Raw genomic sequence first — 19,531 nt, forward strand, 5'->3', positions numbered from 1 at the left:
CGTCAAAGAAATGTCTGCCGCTATTTTTATCGCCTTCAGATATATTATTCATTTGATCATGCTCCTACATCTGAAAATTCGCAACCGCTTGATAATAGAGCAAAGATCATGGGCACATGCGAAGTGCATTCTGGTACATAAACATTACCCTGAGCATCGCGTTAAGTGAATCCCTATTTCCTGTTGTCCTCGTCTGGCGAGCGAAGTTTGAAAGACGTGAGGTCATCCAAAAATTTCGAAATGAACTATGATAGTCTTGGTAGGTAAATCACTGTATTGCTCAATGTTAATTAGAAGAAAGACGACAATCCTGCATTTTTTCGAATGTGAAAATCCCGCCTGTTTCCATTTATTGTTGATAAAACTGGTCATTGCAGAACCTTTGCTGCAGGGCTGTAGTTCGAAGTTCTGCCTGGGTATTCGGTCGAACAACAAACCAGTCTTGTTTTGGCGTCCGACGCACATACCCAGGCAAATCCTCGAGCTGCTGCACAGCTACCGGTATGCAGAACCCCACCCCGTGCTTCACATTTCCAGGCTCTCTCATCCGTGGTCAAATCGAGAAAGACAAACCGCCCGAAAACGTGCTTGACGCTAAGGCACCGTCTCCCCACCAAAGGAGAAATTTGACCGAACAGATGGATTTGTGGGCTTCAACTAACTTCATGTATTCCAGATTAATCAGTAACGATAGAAAAGATGTCTGCTCTGAATTGAGCGAAGTCAACCTTCGATCTACCAGTTCCAATTGAAAATGATCGAGCGTAGTCGCCTTTTTCTCCAAATCCGCTCTGCACCTAACCGCCCATAGCTATAGATGTGTGGTAAAGACATGTAAGAAGAACCAAATCTGGAAACCATGTGGAAACCAAATGGCTATACCGTCCATGCCATGTCATCTTCTGCGTTCGATTTCACTGTGAAAATTATAGCAAGTTCATGTATCATGTTGCTATTAATCGTTCCCTTTCATTCTCAAAATAAATACATGATACTTCGGCTACTTCAAAAATGCTTGTTTCGTGTGACTTCCTGCCAAGATTGACAGACACATCACCAAAACATAAGCATGAGCGCCATTCCAATCACCTCCACTGAATGTTGGGCACATCTACTTTATTGACATTTGCACTGCCTACCTATTCAGGGTGACTGGATTGCTGGTGTTTTGGCCATGTGTCTTTCGAACTCAGCCAATAATAATACGAAACGAACATTTTTGAAGCAGATGAAGTATCAGTGATGAATTTTGCAATAACACATCCTAGATTAAAGGAATGCTTTTGGGAGCTCAGGTCTAATAATGTTTTGTGCGGCTGTGAAAATATATTTTTATTTTGTTTTCAAGTATCAAGAATACCTGTTAGTTGTTTTGGCTGTCTGTTACATAAACTGGAATATAGGACGTTTTTATGTCCAATATAACGTCACAACAAACCCAGTGATCCACATCATTCAGGTGATAAAATTATCGGGTCACATAAACACAAAAATGACAGTATCTCCATCTTGAACCACCGACAGGAAATATATGTGATGGTACCAGATCAAATACACAATAAATGTTTTGATAGTAATCATTGTTGGGGAAAGCACTTGCTTCGACATAGCTAAGCTCAATTAAATTTCAACACATTCCAGGGAAAGTATTTGCAAATCTCTTCAAATGATTTGCTCATAAATGTTAATGTTTTGCTTCTACCAAAACCATGTCATGAAATATAAGGTTTGCTGCACACTGCTATGTGATACACAGTTTTGTCACAATTATTTTACCATGACCTAATTAACATGTACATGAACTTTAACTTCACAATGCTTCAGGTTTTCTTGGTGGATCATCCAACTCCAAGGAAGCACATGTTGCTTGTAAAAAATGTGGCTATCCAGGGCACCTAACTTACCAGTGTAGGAACTTTGTACGTGCTGATCCTGGCAAAGATGTTACGTTAGATGTCAGCAGTACAAGCAGTGAGGAAAGTGACTCCGAGCTAGATTCCTTACCAGAGACATCATCAGATGACAGTGAAGATGACAAGAAATTGAAAAGTATGTTCATGTCTTGAACACATTAAAGAGCCAATACCTGTAACTTTTGATGATTTTTTTCACTGATTTTGCTTTGTATATCAAACTATGGTTTTTTAGCTGTACTTCCCATTTATCATGTCAACATATGTGCTGTTGAGCTTAATTTTACCCCTGATTCTTATTTTTGATTTTGAAAGAGAATGGTTGAAATATTCCTTGAGAAAAGTTGAGTAAAAGTAGAAGTCTGTCACTTTCAAGGCGCATACTACCTTAAGGTTGATAAGCTGTTAACTTGCCACATCATCAACTGATTGCAGAAAGATAGAGAAACAATGTAACACTTTTAATTTGAAGTCTGTATTTGGTTTCAGATAGTAGAATTATGTATGGCTTAGACTATATATATATACTAATGCATGATTGCAGATATGAGAATGGTGTAATTTGATGTTTTGCAGAATGTCATGATGAGAACAGAGACACACTTCCAGGATGCTTTCCATCCTGTTTTGCTGGAATCTTGTTTCATCTTTCACTATTCATGTTATTACAGAGTCCAAATCCAAGAAAGACAGAAAAACTAGTGGCAGATCAAGGTATCATCAACACAAAGATAAAAAATCCAGTAAAAGGTGAGTGACTTATCTCACTGTATTGTCTTCAGTGTTAGTTTGCAAAGTACTTTTACAAATGATAAGGCCAAGAAAATGAAATGTTTGTTTCTCATCCTCGTACGGGTCAATTCAGACCCGCCGCGTGAACCTTTTTTTCTGCTCATGAGGAAATAAAATGAAAAAGGAAATAAATGCAAAAATGCGCAACGATAGTGCATAACAGTGCTGTATACAACCATTCAGTACTGTACACATATGTCATTGTTATATTATATATAAGCTGTCAAAACTGCATTGGTGCACTTAAATGCTGCTACAGTGTATACAAAAATACTAGGGTAACACTGCTGTGCATTTATCTCTGCGTGCATTCCTATGTTGTTTTCATGTTTTTGCACTTTCTTGTTGGTTGAAGAAAAAAAAAATTGAGATGAAAAAAACCCTCGTTACCACATCTTTTTTGAAATATGTCTAGGATGAGAAACAAACTCTTTAGTTTTCTTGGCCTAAACCAGAGGCCACTTATTATACCTGCTGTCAGCGACACTCAGCTCATCAGATAGGCTGAATATTTGTCTGTCTTCTGTCTACAATCGACTTCTTCTCTGGAACTATTGGTCTGATTGCTTTGAAATTCAGTACGTAGTGTCCTAAGGGTGATCTTACATGTAATTAAAGGTCTTTTTGGCGATTCCCGTGGATTGCCTTTGTTCTAGTCTGTAAAAGGATTATGATGGTGTGATAGCCTTTTGTTTTCCATTGAAATTGTAATCTTGTAAGTAAATTTTCTGATGAGACAATCTGGCACCAACACAGGCCTTTCAGTTTGTACAAATTATGGTGAAATTTGCATAATTGTATTTTGGGGGCAATTTTTCACATTTTGGTTAAAGAAAGTCTTTTCAGAATCTCCTGGTCCAATTGCTTTGATATTTGGTTTGTAGATCCGTACGGTTACTGTATCCCTTGTTATCAGGGCTCGAAATTAGCGGTAGTCCTGCGTCCACAGACTACCAACTTTTCTCTGGGGCTACCAAAATCCATGAAATGGTAGCCCACAGGGACTACCAAAGCCTGAGACCTAAAATTCAGTCACTGCTTGGCATGCCATTCCCGGTCGGTCACTTCGGGATGCAGTCAAACCCAGCTAGACACAGAAAGGCCAGACTATGACTTTGTTATACAAATTACTGAGATGACGGGTCATGTGGTGGAACTTCACAACAAAGTTTCAATATCTGAACTGAAGTACTTGAATGACAGGCACAGGAAATGATGGCCAACGAAAACGCATTTTCGTTGCATTTTGATCATAATGTATCAATCACAATTACACGAAAATTATAACTCCTCCCTACAGAAAGGCCTATGCTCTACTTTTAGCCCTGCTACAGTATGTCTCAGTGCTGAGAAGGTTGTGTCGTTGTCATGACGACTTTGAAAATTTGCATACAACTCTGAGAGTAAAACGGGTTGTCAATAGGTCAAACTTTCGAGTATCACTATCGTCCATTATACCTGTTTCCTTGGGGGTATTAAAGGTGTGCAATATTCACATCAAAGTTTGTGACTAGAAAATTCACTTTATGGGCAGAATCTAGAAAAATAGCCTTTTCTTGTCTGGGTAACAAAAAAAGATATCCCTGAACTAAAATATGCATGGGCTACCAGCCATTGTCACTGAGCTACCAACTTCAGAAAAATGGTAGCCCAAGTGGACACCGGGGAAAAAAGTTAATTTTGAGCCCTGGTTATTATGTATAGTTCACTTAAACTTTTGCTCTAACTTTCCTCAAGGTATCTTTTAATCATTCTCTTTCAAAATTAAGAATAAAAATAGGGGGTCACCATGCAAATTTTGGTAGTAGAGAAACAAATTACCCAAGATTTACCGATATTAGAAATTCAAAATGGCCGCCATCCCTGTGTTAACTCTATGGAGAAAAATGAAAAATTTCGAATTTCGAAAAACTAAGCCGGTGAAATGTTTTCTTTCACCCAGAGCTTTAAAATGAACCCCCACATGTGGTATATCAGAAGAGAATTGTAAAAGTTTGAGAGTCCGAATGTCTGTCCCCGAGGTGCGTTCTACCTTAATCTAATCCTGAAAATATTATCAAAAGCTACAGTCCTCATCAGCAAAATTTTTCAGTTCCATGCAAAGCTAAACAATTCCATCTGAAGTTGTTTTGGTTTGTATTGAGTAATCCATCCGTGTTGACTATCATGCACAGCTTGTATGTCATGTTTTGCAGTACTTCCATGATTACTGGTTCCATCCATGATTCTCACTTATCCTTTACACTGTTTTACAGACACAGATCAAGGTCACTTAGCAGTGATAGTGACACTGATGATGGTGCAAGACGCAAGAGGAAAAAACACAAATCAGACAAACATAAGAAAACCAAACACAAGAAAAAGGATAAGAAAAAGAGACATAAATCAGAGAAGACGAGGAAGAAGAAAAAGAAGAGAAAATACTCTTCAAGTTCAGATGATAGTTAACAGAATTGAATGTTGTCAATTCGTATGAACAAAAGCAGAGATCACTTGTGTCATAGAGGGCGCCAAACAAAACGGGAGCAACTGTTTACATGATGCCAAATAAAGTTGAGGGTTTCCCTATATTAACGTGTTTTGTACAAATACTAGTGGGATACAAGATAATCAGTGCTCACAATATTTTACTCTCCTTGTGCTAGCTGAAGCCACAGAGAGGTCTACTGTCCTTTTTATGTTCAAGCATATAAACTGATCTAGGACCAGTACTGTTCTTTAAATGTTGACTTTTTGACATTTTATGAATTTGGTTCGTGCAGTTTTTTACTTCCCTGTAAATACATTTGGGATTAGGAAACATTTTGCACCAACACATGGACAACAAATTATGCTTTGACAATTGTACTGGACAATGCCTTAACACAGCATATTGTAAACCAATCTGCTACTGAAAAATCTGCATGCAATGAAAAAGTTCATCAGGAGAAGAAAGTGTCAGGGACTTTTTTGATAGTATCTGGGATAGTAATATATTTACTAATTTGGAAATGTTCTCATTTTATAATGACATCTTCGTTCATTGCATTATCTGTACAAACACAAGCTATTGTGATTCAGTGACACTTGTAAGCAGAGTTTTGGTCTAATTGATTGTATTTGTTACAGCCTTGCATTGTCCGTGTAGCTTCAATCTCTTGATGAAGTGTAAGATATAATTGCAATTTGTAGTCATACAAACAAGATTATCATTTGCCCTTCACAATATGAGTCGTTTATGCAGGTAGCGGTAAAGGCTATTTTTGCACCAATTCTTTTCTCAGAGTTAATGTCAAGTTTTCAAGTGTTAGAATCAAGATATTTAGTTGAAACTTTCAGGATAAGTCCCTTAGTTAATACTTTCTCCAAAGTATATAAAAACTGTATATTTGTAGCCATGATTTGAAATATGACACCAATCAATATTAAAATTTAATTTTTCATATTTTTTTACATATTTGAATTTAATAATAATTGGATAGTATTAATATTACCAAATTAGTTATAAATATGTTGACACTATTAATTGTAAGATTTGTACGGCAGGATTTGTAAATAAAATTTGTTTTTATGATTTTACATGGGTTTACATATCAAAAAATTATTAAAAATTCTTTCAAATTTCAAAATGTGATTTTTCAAAAAGTACTTTAAATACAGGAAAATTGTGCCGTACAAATCTTATCTGTAACCTTGTTAATAGGCTGTAAAAATTCCATGTCCATATCTCATTTCAAAGGTTGGATTAAATTGGTATAAAATTATGTAGGAAAACTGTTATTCTGTCAAAAATGTTGAAAACAAGCCATATTTGCACCCCTCTTTTGAAGTCACAGAGCAGTTTTTTTGGTTAATCTCACTTTTGACACCTCTTTGACACTCAAAGAATCTAAAAATGCATTTACAATAGCAGTTACGCATTCTGAATGCAAGCACTGCCTTGTCAAACTTTCCTGAAAAACGTAACAAATGACTTTCCCTTTTCAAACATTTTTTGAAAAGCTAGGGGACCTCTACCATATTAATACACTAAGGACTCCCAAACTTCCTCTTATTTGGTCAGTTTTTCAGAAGTTTCAACGGGCTTATCATAATCTGCAATGCCTATGACCCCAAATGTGTAGTTTTTTTTTTATTCCACAGAGAATGTTCACTACTTTTATATTTTAGTTTTATTGAAGTTTATAACTGACGTTCTAGCCTTTACCGCTACCTTAATGCAGTCTTGTAATACATTGAAATTTGAAAGATGTATACCATAGTGTAGCACAGTATGATGTCATTGTGTAAACCATATTATTGTATAGCACATATTATGTCAATACCAATGAATTTTGTGACTCGTACCCTTAGATTATTACTGATAATGTATCGTATTATCCAGCATTGAAGCCCAGATGTTATCTGCATCTTAAAATTGCCAAAAAAAACTAAAAATAATAGCAATAATGTACCCCTCCTGGCTCACAATGGACTCACGAAAACTTTGCACTCCATAATGTACTTGGCTTGGCATTGTTCAGTATGTTGTGCAAAGTTGGCTTTTGTCCGTTATAGATGGGTAGGGGGGTACATTATTGCTTAAATATCAACAGAGCAGTGTTTATCACCATTTATGTATTACACTCATAGTACGGATAGGAAAAAACATTCATTATGCTTTGGCTTGGTCCTAGGATACCAAGTGCATGTAAATAAGTTCAGTTTTGTGCACTATCATAAGCAGTGTATTCTCTGTATGTTCACTGAAAGGAGCATTTGTGCCTCATTCATCAAAATTAGGGGGTGGGGGCAGACTTGACATTTTAGGGGGCAGTGTTGATGTTGATTTTCCCTTCCTAGGAAGCGCTTCCCCAATATCATTACGATCGTCCCACGTTGACTATGTCGCATGCAGCACCCATACTATCATCAACATCATGATATTTGTCAGCTTGTGATGTGCTTATCTGCTCTCCATCTTATGTCAATATGTCACCCACAGGTTTCCCTGGCTCAGAATTTGACATACATGTATTTGTTCCCTTGGGCACGATTTGGTATGAATGTAGGGGTTTAAATCCATGAAAGTATGCTGTGATCAAACAATTGCGTTTCATTGCAATCAACATCGATTGTCATCACTGCCCAGGCCTACATAATGTTTAAGTTAGAATTTTCCATAATTCCATCATTTCTGGTGTTTAAAGTTCTGCTTTACTGCTATCAAAACATGAATATAAAATTCCACTAAGATCCACAGAGACTGAACTGCAACTACGACGTTGGCACGTCACTAAAGCTGAATGACAGGCGATATTTTGTATTTTGTCATTTTCAAGTGAGTATTACGACTAGAACGACACATTCACAGATCACTAAACTATGCTATCCACTTGGGTCCCCATCATATATGTGACCTTTATATGGACGTCCTTGCTTGCTGTGTTTCATGCGTAATTTCCCCAATGCCAGTAACTTTTTTAAGGCAGCTCAAAATGCATGAGACTGAACCACTATCATCAGTAGATTTTTTCACAACAGCATATCATTCCGCTTTCCAGTGTTACTTTCAGTCAGTTTTGTATTTTGTTAAACAGTTAGAGATTATAAGACCCCCACGTCATGCAAAGTAAGAAAACAGACAAGTGAATTGAGCCAAACCTCAAAGAGTTCAATTTACATTTTTCCTGTAAATGTTTAATTACATGTCACTGAATTTTTTTATGCAAAAGGAGAGGTCATAGTGGAAAATTGTGTAAAATGAAATCTGAGTTTGTTATTTCCTTATTTTAATAAACTTTCTCAAATGAACAGTGTTGGCTGTGTATGATGTATTGCATTACAATGCCCTGCATAATCTCATAGCATGGTCAGTAACTGTCATACATCATTTAACATTCACTGAGCAACTAGAGCTCAGAGATATCACCTTATCTGTAAACTTTCCCTGACACTGAAATTCTCTGGGTTGGCATGATCAGTTAGAATAGTTTGGCAGATTGTACCATGACCATCTATGAAATGGATTTTCAAGCATTGTTTGAACAGCTGCTGTCATGATGAGGCACTGATTTGTATTTCAAATTTACGGAGGTCAAAGTATCATTGAGAAATGTGTTCTGAATCTAGGTTGTACTATGAAGTCAGTCTATGAATGATACTATAAAACCTACGTCCCCATAAGAGGGAACAAGTTTTCACAGTTACATTTTTAGTTTCTAAAAATAACTGACATCGTGTTGTGATCCACATCTTTGAAAGGCTCCTACTCAGATACATTGGTCAAAGTTTAAAATGGCTATGACAGTAAGATACTATCATTGAAATGGCTGTTGTCATTGCTCAAACACTGACTACTCTGTAACATCCTTATATACTTAATGAACATTTTTTGTTTTCTCAGATCTTGGAAATACAGGAAAAAGTTACTTGAAGTAACATTTGAAATACTTATCATTATAAATAAGTGAAAGTTCACCAGCAATAATTCTACAACTACATCCCACCCGTTTGCTATGTTTTCACCCAGTGACCCAACCTATAAAATTAAGTAACCCTTATATTACAACTGATATCTTCTTTTGTTTTCCTTTGCTTTTTAGGTACCATTAGCGACTCATGTACTCTTATCATGCTCCAAACAGTCTGCAATAGAGAAATGACATTCAAAATTAGAATTTTACAATCTTCTACAAGTTTTCAAAAACTATTCTCTGTAGAATTCTCTGTAGAAACAACATCAACACCAAGAGTGATACAATCATGAGGACAAAAATGAAGAGCGCCCTCTAAATGACAAGACATAACCTAATATAAGTACTTACATAATCATCATCAACATTACACAAATATTCCATAATCCAATAAATATCCTGAAGTATCGTAAATTAAGTAAAAATTCTCGGATCTTGTCTCCTGTTGAGAAGAAAAATCAATGGAAGGAAAGTCTGTAAATGAGTTAATTAGATGATCAATACGTAAGAACTGGTAAGCAGTAAAATGGATACACGCTGCACTTGGCAACATTATGTACTATCTGCTAGAAATTCTACCATATCACTGAATTTGTGTATTCACTCAGTCTTCTACCAATGTCAGTAGACACAAAATTGTTCACACAGTTGTACAAATGAGTAATTCCTCTTTTTGACATAAAGTGGACTGTTGTCGTATTCATTTAAAACCAAACAAGACAAACACGTGTCTGACAAATTTGCAAACACCCAAGATGAAGAGATATTTGGTCTACTTTACTTCGACACACTATGAATGTGGATAGGTCACCTTCATATGTCATGTTGTAAAAATTTCTACAAACTCCTTGTAATCCAGTTTAAATTTGTGAAATCAATTAGTCAAAATCAGACTAACATAAGACTACAAACAGCTGGGCTCATCTATAACTTAAACTCTAATTTTACCACATTATTTAAAAACTTCTGTTTCTTTGTTGGCATTTTTAGCATAGTGACAGCACAGAATTCAACAGCTTCAGTTTTCTTTACCACTTTAAAGTTCCTTTTTTCTGCTCTTCCTGACCCCCCCCCCCCCCCCATCTTATCCCTAATCCTTTGTCATTTTGTCTCATACCTGTAGTGGGTTCTTGAGGACCTACATCAAATGAATCTGTATCTGCACTACTTTTCCTTTTTCTGAAAAGTAAAACAAAGCAAAATGTAAGAAATATGAGAATCTCTCCATGACATATCAAAGGGTAAGTGAAGACGTTTCTACACCTGTGTTCTGAAAGTCTTTCTTTTTATTTCCCTGGATTCTTTCTTTGACTTGCTGGCAACACATCACTTTCTGAACTTTTAAATCTGCGAGTTGCTCACTGCGGATCTACCCAATCATTTCATTGGTCATCATCAATGTTTCAAATCAAGTCATTGGCCATCATCAATGTTTCAAACCATGTCACTGGCCATCATCAATGTTTCAAACAATGTCATTGGCCATCATCAATGTTTCAAACTATGTCTGATTGGCCATCATCAATGTTTCAAACCATGTCGTTGGTCATCATAAATGTGTCATATCATGTCATTGGTCATCATAAATGTGTCAAACCATGTCATTGGCCATCATCAATGTTTCAAACCATGTCATTTGCCATCATCAATGTTTCAAACCATGTCATTTGCCATCATCAATGTTTCAAACCATGTCATTGGCCATCAATGTTTCAAACCATGTCATTGGCCATCATCAATGTTTCAAACCATTTCATTGGTCATCATCAATGTTTCAAATCAAGTCATTGGCCATCATCAATGTTTCAAACCATGTCACTGGCCATCATCAATGTTTCAAACAATGTCATTGGCCATCATCAATGTGTCAAATTATGTCTGACTGGCCATCATCAATGTTTCAAACCATGTCGTTGGCCATCATTGTTTAGAGCAACTCAAATCCTACTTGTGTCAAACACTGAGGACAGAAGCTGAACATTGGAGAATGTGCAAATGTTGGTTTGAGCATGTTCCTCGATGGTTTGAGTGCCGAGAGATTGTATAATGAAAGCAGAACTATCTAGACAAGCTATGTTTCAGCACATAAACATGATTTCTCTTATACACGAGACTTCTATAAAACGGAGTGAATTGCTGTATGTTAATACTCACAGCTTGAAGTTGAGGATTGCCCCAGCATTCACAAGCAATGTTCTGCAAAAAAGAAAATCTACGCTGACATCTCAAAATGATCAGCAAGAAGTCTGCTATAGTACTAATAGTTTATTTGTTGTTCATAAATATTTTTGATGTACTGGTAGTTCACTCCACACAGTTACAGCATGACTGGCACGTGAAGAGTAAAGTAAGAAAAGAAAAGTAAGCCTTTATTTAAGTCATATCCCAATTGTGATCTTCATCATAAAGTACAATCAAGGTTTTGCAAAACCAACAACAAAAGAGCATTAAATAATATATATATATATATATATATATATATATATATATATATATATATATATATATATATATATATATATAAAATATACCAGTATAAGGATATTACATGTTCACCAATATTTTACTTTTTATTCATTTTTTTCTTGTCTAACACATTAATTATGTATGTATTTTCCCAATTCACATAATGATGATTTCTCTGTTCTTGGAAAAAATGTTTACATGGTATTGTGTGTCTCTGAATGCATTTTTTACAAATGTTTAGTTTACTCATGGAGCTAAAAACAGGATCCGGTCTTCCTGATTTTGCTCCATGGTTCACTGAAAAATCATGTCTAATGTCTGTTTAGCCTTTGCATTGAAAAGCAATGTATGCCATCTTCTACTTGTTTGTTTTGGCAAATTGGGCATTCTCGGTGCATAACATTAATGTTTCTATATCTACCTGTTTCTTTGTGTAATTTAACTTACTCAATGTCACAAGGCTGATCTATGATCTGGGTTTTTTATGACAAGTGCAGTGTAAAAACTAGAGTACGGTAATGCAGCCACATTGGCACCTCAAAATGCCTGTGGTTCAACCCTGGGCTTTACCATGAATGCATCATTCGACTGTTTTACCATAGTCCTAAGGAGGGACTCTGATTACACGCTTCGATCGTATCATCTACCACGGTCCCTCACGGTCCCTCCACAAAAGGGACCGTGCATCTACGGTCATTGAACATTGTCACCGACATGCAACAACACTCTGGGCTTGGCGCTAGTTTGGGCTTTGACTTGAAAAACAATTACTCACCCGAAGAGAATAAGATTTGAAATCATTGCTGAACTGCTAGTATTTGATAAGGTCGTCCACAGGATTCGAGATTCTACCGTCTTTCACGATATTATACTAAAGTTTACACTCAGCTCAGCTGAAGTTAGTTTACGTGGAAGTCGCCATTTTGTTCGATACATTCCTTCCGCAAACGCTTGGTGGCGCTTCCTCTGACGCATTCCTTGATAGATGCCGCGCCGGGAAGACAGAGATGAATCCTGATATGCTGTCATCTTTACGAATATTTTCGGCTAGCACTTCTACTGCCATGATATACAGTAACGGTGATAAGGGGCACCCTTGTCTCACACCCTTCTGAAGTTGAATACTGCGAGAAAGAAAGCCATTACATTTAATTTTGCATGTAGTATTATTATAAGAATTTTTATCCACTTGATAAAGTCAGTGCCAAAGTTGAATTTGTCAAGGACTTGAAAAAGGAAAAATTCATACTAGAGATTTCCTTTTTCAAGTCCTTGACAAATTCAACTTTGGCACTGACTTTATCAAGTGGATAAAAATTCTTTATAATAATACTACATGCAAAATTAAATGTAGGGGCCTAATGGCTTTCTTTCTCGCAGTATTCAACTTCAGAAGGGTGTGAGACAAGGGTGCCCCTTATCACCGTTACTGTATATCATGGCAGTAGAAGTGCTAGCCGAAAATATTCGTAAAGATGACAGCATATCAGGATTCATACTACCAGACAAACATGAGGAAAAAATTAAGAGTTTTGCAGATGATACGACTCTTTACTTGAGAAATTTGAAAAGCATTACTCAGTCGTTGAAAATGTTCAACAAATATGAAAAAGCAACAGGTGCAAAGCTGAACAAAAAGAAATCCAAAGGTTTATGGGCTGGGAGTTTTAAAACCGCACTGATTCAGTGGAGGGCATCGATTTTTCAAAAAGGTTTTACAGATCTTGGGAGTTGGGTTTGGAAACAGTAACACATCTAGAGAAAACTGGAAAACAGTGATGGAAAAATTTACGAATTGCCTTAAGATCTGGAATACTAGAAATCTGTCGTTTAAAGGCAGGGCAATAGTAGCTAATATGCTGGCTGCATCAAAATTATGGTACCTGGCATCATTTGATCATGTACCTAAGGATATTATTAACGAAGCAAATAGTAAATTATGGAATTTTATTTGAGAGGTGAACGAGAAGTTATAAAAAGGGGCATTTTCATTCAAAGATATGATGACTGTGGCAAAAAAGTTGTTGACATTGAAGAAAAAATTAATGCACTCCAATTAAGTGGCTTATGAAACTGATTGAGAAAAATCCAGATAAAGGGACCCCTAAATGGGCCAGCTTATCAAAATATTTCATAGCGAGTTATGACAATAAACTTAATATTGATTATCACTACCTCCATCTCAATTTCAAAGTGAACAACAAACGAACCCCAATGGTGTATGGGGATATGATAAATACCTGGAAGTCACTTAGACTTACAAGAGTGAATTTGCCAACATCAAAACAAAATCTTCGTAGAGAATTTCTGTGGTATAACGACAATATTAAGAATGAAGGAAGTGTCCTCTTTTATGAATAATGGTCAAAGAGTGGAATTTTAAGGCTTAGGGACATCTGGAATGATGACAGAAAAGAATGGCTTCAACAATTGGAAATAATTGCAAAAATTAGAGGAGGTACAAATAGACATGTGCAAGAGGAAATCAAGACAGAGTATGAAACACTCCTCAATGCTATTCCAGATTCCTGGAAACAAATCATCTCTTCAAACAACCAAAATGAAGAAAACTATGATATTTTAGACTTAGAGAATTATGGTCTGACAAAAAGTGATGTCAAAACCAAGTCACTTTATTGGAAATTAGTTGATAAGAAATGGCATGCAGTCAGAAGTCAGATTGGTCTAAAATGGGCTGAGAATCTAAGTCTCACTGACAGTTACAAAGCTACTCTATTCAGCCGTCTTAATTCAACAGGAATTGTCAGCAATTCAGTAAATGATTTAAATTGGAAGATTTTCCATCGAGGCCTAGTCACAGGAAGCTTGGCCAAAACTTTCAATTTAAGTGATGGGAAATGCCATATTTGTGGCCAAGAAGAAACACTGGAACACATCTTATTTGAGTGTAAATATGTTAAAGAAATCTGGCAGAAATGTATTTCTTTCTTTGTCAGAAAACACAACTTTGATAATAATATCAATATTAAAAGATTAGCAATTGCAGGAATCGAAAATGATAATAATGCAACATCTGACATTATTTACTGTATTACTTCCTTTGTAAAATATACAATTTGGAATATTCGAAATTCGGTTACTCTTGATGGGATTAAAGTTTCCCTTCAATCCTATGTCATGCAATTGAAATGTCATCTCTCCTCATGGATGAATACATTGTATTTCACTTATAAGATGATGAACAAAACTGAGGATTTTATCACAAAGTTTTCAAGCCTTGTAAGACTTGAAGGAGAAGAATGCATCCTGAATGCATTCATATGATGATCTTTTTAATTAAGCAGCTAATTATTTGTTTGTTTGTTTTTTTCAAACAAGACGCATTGTAATTTTAATGCATTCACAGTTATGTAGATTTGTTTTATTTGTGACTATGTTGAAATAAATTTATCTTTTTCAAAAAAAAAAAAAAAAAAAAAAAATAGATGCCGGGAAGTCGAGCGCCTATATTAGTATGACAGAGAAAGACTACATTACTTTAGGCGCTTGATTTCCCGAGCATCTGTTGAAAAAAGTAGTGAGTTTGGTGCTCTACTTATCTGTGGAGTTATACTGGCCATACCTACACAAATACAGGTATCATTACAATCGAAAATTTTGAGTCACCAAGTTCATAAAACACATATCTAGAGAATGCCCGTGGACAGATGCAGACGGTCAGAATTGCACAAATAAAACATGCGTGTAAGTTTGTGTTTGCTGGTTTCTGTATCCCGGCCTACGCTATTTTATACCACTGACTCTTAAAAAAATATATTTTCCGCATTTTCAACATTAATGCCAAAGTTTTACATATTTCTTTTTTTGGTGCGCTAAAATTAAGAAATTCAAATGTTCCAAATAGATATGCACTAAGCTTATTTATCCCGTGGAATCCATGTTCAACTGTGAAAAAGAGAAAAAATAGTAAAATGTGTGGTATAACACGTGCTATTTTATATGATATCGATAAGCACAAAACTATGTATAGGGCCTGGGTGTTCAGTACGCTAATCAAACGATTCAAATATATTCCCATGTACCTTAACGGATATCACTGTTTAGGAATTCCTCAACAAAAATTCATAATTTACCGAAAGCTGGAACATAATATCGCTATCGACCATCTGGATGATTACATGCTACTTGGTACTTCTTAGAAAGGTACCAAACCGTAACGGTTCCACGTCAGAAGCAATATTGTTTTTGGTTATAATTAAACCTATTATTGGTAAATGGAGATATAGTTTCCAATAGCTATTTTCCAAAGATTTATGGAAATATAACATTTATTCGACAGTAAAGTCTCAAAAGTTTGTAGCCATGCACTCATTTCCAGAAGCTGCCTCATATAGATAAAAAACTGCTAAATTGACGACATTGTGTTGCATAAATAAAATCCTCCATGCGTATCCTTTTTCAGTGCTGGGGCGTACTATGACATCTTGTATTTTGGATTTGAAAACGATGACGTTGTATACACCACGGCTACAAGCTCGATACCATCAAAGTAATTCTTTCTTTTACAATTATCTACAGATGACTGCATTCAATGAAATAAATAGGCTACAATTCAACCATTCATACATTGCGCTGTTGTCGAAATTGAAACACAAATTGTCGCAAAACAATTTCCGCACAAATTATTGCTATTAGTATAAAAATGCTGATAGCTTTGGACATTATAATTAAATTTCTATCATCAAAGTACAGCGATGTTGGAAAGGAATACTCCTGGGATATACTCAACTACGGATGCAATTAAGTCTTTAAAGAATTATAGCTCTTGTGACTGTTGTGACTCGGGACCGCTGAAAGCTCGTCACTGACACAGTGTGGTTTGAGGAGTGGTTGTGAGGAATTTGACGCAAATGCTGATAGGTTGAACAAATGAAGTGTTATAATCGTACCACGACATTCGTAAGAGTTCTTCGGCTATCATCATATCATCATCATCATCATCATCATCATCATCATCATCATCATCATCATCATCATCATCATCATCATCATCATCGTCATCATCATCATCATCATACTCAGATCAAAGTAATCGCCCATAATCCCCTCGATAAATCAGAATAACTAGGTCATTCCAAAGGTTCTCGGCAAGTTATCGATAAATTATTTCGAATGCTTCCTTCTTAAATTTTCGTTTATGTATTTTTGGTTTTCCGCAAACACGTGTTGATATAATCAATATTTTCTTTGCCACGTCACTTACTGACCATAAAGAGTATTTGTATTGTCGACAATTCTTGAAAAATAAATGAAGTTTTAATTCAAATTGAATTGTTTACGAGTATAGGCATATTCAAATATTATATGTAGTATCCGGCAAGTTGAATTATTAATCGCATTGCATTCAACCATTGGAATAAATGTGCAATTGGCAAATCCAACTATTACCATTCTTTATAGCAGACGAAAGTTTTACTTCAAGAAAAGGTTCACACAGACCAAACAGTCATGATGATACAGAGACATAATAATTGAAGTGTTGCCAAGACGACGCTTAGTGAAAGATGCAACACATCTCTGATTCATTACCGCGTCATGTCGATGGTAAATAATTGTACAACAGCTGGTTGCCACGGCAATAGTTTTACAGGATATTGCTATATTTCTTTCAGTTTCAGGGTCTTGCATTTAGTTCTGGGCTCTTGTTAATTCAATGTGACCACCATTCATTTTACAGAACGTACGGGGCAATGAGCGAACTCTTCATCAAGAGAATTGAAAACCTTGATCTCTCATAGAATAACAGAATATTTATCTAATGAAATAAAAATGCAAAATGCAAATGAAAATTTTAACATTCGGGTTACTACGGTGTTAAAGTCTGTGTAAAACTCTAAAAGACATCTTCATTTCGTTAATCATTAACATATCACGAACCATCGCTCTTTAAATATTGAAATGGAAATACACCTGTCTGTATTTTGGTACAATACTAACTTCAACTTCAGTTACACCAACTGATTCGATGTAAATAATAAAAACTTCTAAAACTTGAACAAAAGAAACCAAAATGCACGCGTATACCACAAACCTGTGTAGTATTTCAAGAATCAGTGTTAATATAGTTTTTTTGTTCAATTATTGTTCAATCATCATTGATTAGTGGTTTGACTCCGATTGAGCTGATTGGCTTCAACAGGTTCCATAATCTCGATATTTGGTAAGCCGTGTGTCGTTTTCATATCGACACGATTTTCCTTGTTTTGCTGCGGCTTTTCTACCTCTGCATTGTCCTTCGGTATTTCATCGTCCGTGCCTTTGCTAGCACTGCTAATTTCGTTATCGATTCCACTCTCCGATTCGTTCTGGTCATCTGAATCGGACACCTCGTCGTACTTAATAAAAATCCCTCTGCCTTCTTTTTTGAGATAAATCTGGGCTTTTCTTTTCTTTCTTTTCTTTATTGAGTACCCCTTTACGTCAACTTGAGGCGCGTTTCGCTGATGTCTGACCAAATCTGTGTCTGTCTTCGACCGCCTGCATACCAGACTTTTTGCAATAACTTCGCTTTGACCGACAGCATTATCGAATTCTACCTTTTTCATCCCGCTTTTAGGTCTGGGATTACTATTTAGTTTCTGACCAGACGGAGGACGACGTTCGATCGACGATGCTCGCAAACGAGCTGACGTCACATCACCACTTATGGGTGCTTTAGTGATCACTGAACCTCTCTTTGTGAGAGCCACCAACTTGTCATCTCCTACGTGACTCTTCAAGTCAGTCAAAGCCCGAATCGCTTCAGAACTCATCAACTGTGGAACGACAGGTGATTCAACTTTAAAGATGTTGTCGTTTTCGACATGCTCTTTTTCCTTTTCTTTCTCTCCATCACTTTCATCATCTTCGTACTCTCCATCTTCCTCTCCGATACCGCCAGAGTTAGGACGGAGGGATAGTGTGTTGAACTTGATAAAGGTACCCAAAATGTCGATCCCTCCAGAATGAAATCTTGTGAAATCGCTTCCAACGATACTGCTCGTTCGTCGTCGTTGAAGCGGGGTGCTCTTGGCACCAACGCCGCTTGCAGACGCGTCGGGCCCAGTCAGGAAGACCGACTGAGCCCTTCTAAGTTGGAGATATTTGAGTTCCTTGAGCCTTCTCTGTAACTCCTTTCTTTCTTCGTCGTAGTCTAATATCTGAGACAAAACGAACTGCGCAAAGTTAGGTGAATCCGGTGAGGGTAATTGAAAACTGTTTTTACGTGCCTGTACACTGTTCCTGCGTACCTGTACACTGTTCCTGCGTACCTGTACACTGTCTCTACGTGCTTGACTGGCCATGCCTCAATATCAATTCAATGTAAGTCGGCATCAGTTTGAAGAAAACCATTAGCACCGGTATGTTGTACAGAGATACATCGATTGACTCTTCCACCAGTGAGGTTTATGCTTTCAAGACGTACGGTTGGAGAGAAGAGCGACTGCGGCAATAAATTGCGATAAATTGTGGTAATTTCCATTCGTTTGTTCGTTGTCCTACCTGGGCGACACTTGGTCACTTGGCGACGTCCCTTCGTGTTTACGAAACACAATCTAGCTACTCCGTCTAATATTACAGTGGAAACATTTGTCAACAAATGCTGTCGAAATTGAATTCTCTCTGAAAGTCATTTGTGATGAGAAAGCTGTAGGTTCGACCTCTCGCATTTCAAACCTTACAGAGAGACTACGAAATATTAGCCTTTCAGAAATATTTTCATGGTGAACTTACACAAAGACTCTGCTAAGTTAAACCATTCCGGTGAATACATACCTTCAGTCTATGGCCCAGATATGGTATACATTACTACAACGACCGAAGGAGGGCGGTTTATTATCCGATTGCGCAGTCTGTCTGTACGAGAATTCAGCATGCAATGGGGACATACCTACTAGTATTACGCAGATATGAGGTCTTCTATGA

At 36.6% G+C, this 19,531-nt stretch overlaps 2 protein-coding genes across 2 annotated transcripts; one reads left to right on the forward strand and one right to left on the reverse strand.

Annotated features, from left to right (window-relative positions):
* The first annotated feature begins 135 nt into the window (after positions 1-135).
* Positions 136-8,477, forward strand: LOC139138133 (protein SREK1IP1-like). The gene is made up of 5 exons (XM_070706365.1): positions 136-259; positions 1,825-2,049; positions 2,585-2,663; positions 4,961-5,928; positions 6,908-8,477. The coding sequence occupies exons 1-4, from the start codon at positions 241-243 to the stop codon at positions 5,151-5,153; spliced, it is 516 nt and encodes a 171-aa protein (XP_070562466.1). The 5' UTR covers positions 136-240; the 3' UTR covers positions 5,154-5,928; positions 6,908-8,477.
* On the reverse strand, positions 8,317-12,547 carry LOC139138134 (small integral membrane protein 7-like). Its single transcript, XM_070706366.1, has 5 exons — positions 12,381-12,547; positions 11,294-11,335; positions 10,257-10,318; positions 9,491-9,581; positions 8,317-9,311 (listed from the first exon to the last, which is right to left on the reverse strand). Exons 1-5 carry the CDS (start codon positions 12,404-12,406, stop codon positions 9,296-9,298), a joined length of 237 nt encoding a protein of 78 aa, XP_070562467.1. The 5' UTR covers positions 12,407-12,547; the 3' UTR covers positions 8,317-9,295.
* Between the last annotated feature and the right edge of the window lie 6,984 nt (positions 12,548-19,531).

The sequence above is a fragment of the Ptychodera flava genome, chromosome 8 (genome assembly GCF_041260155.1).
Source record: "Ptychodera flava strain L36383 chromosome 8, AS_Pfla_20210202, whole genome shotgun sequence".
In the NCBI taxonomy this organism is placed as follows: Eukaryota; Metazoa; Hemichordata; class Enteropneusta; family Ptychoderidae; genus Ptychodera; species Ptychodera flava.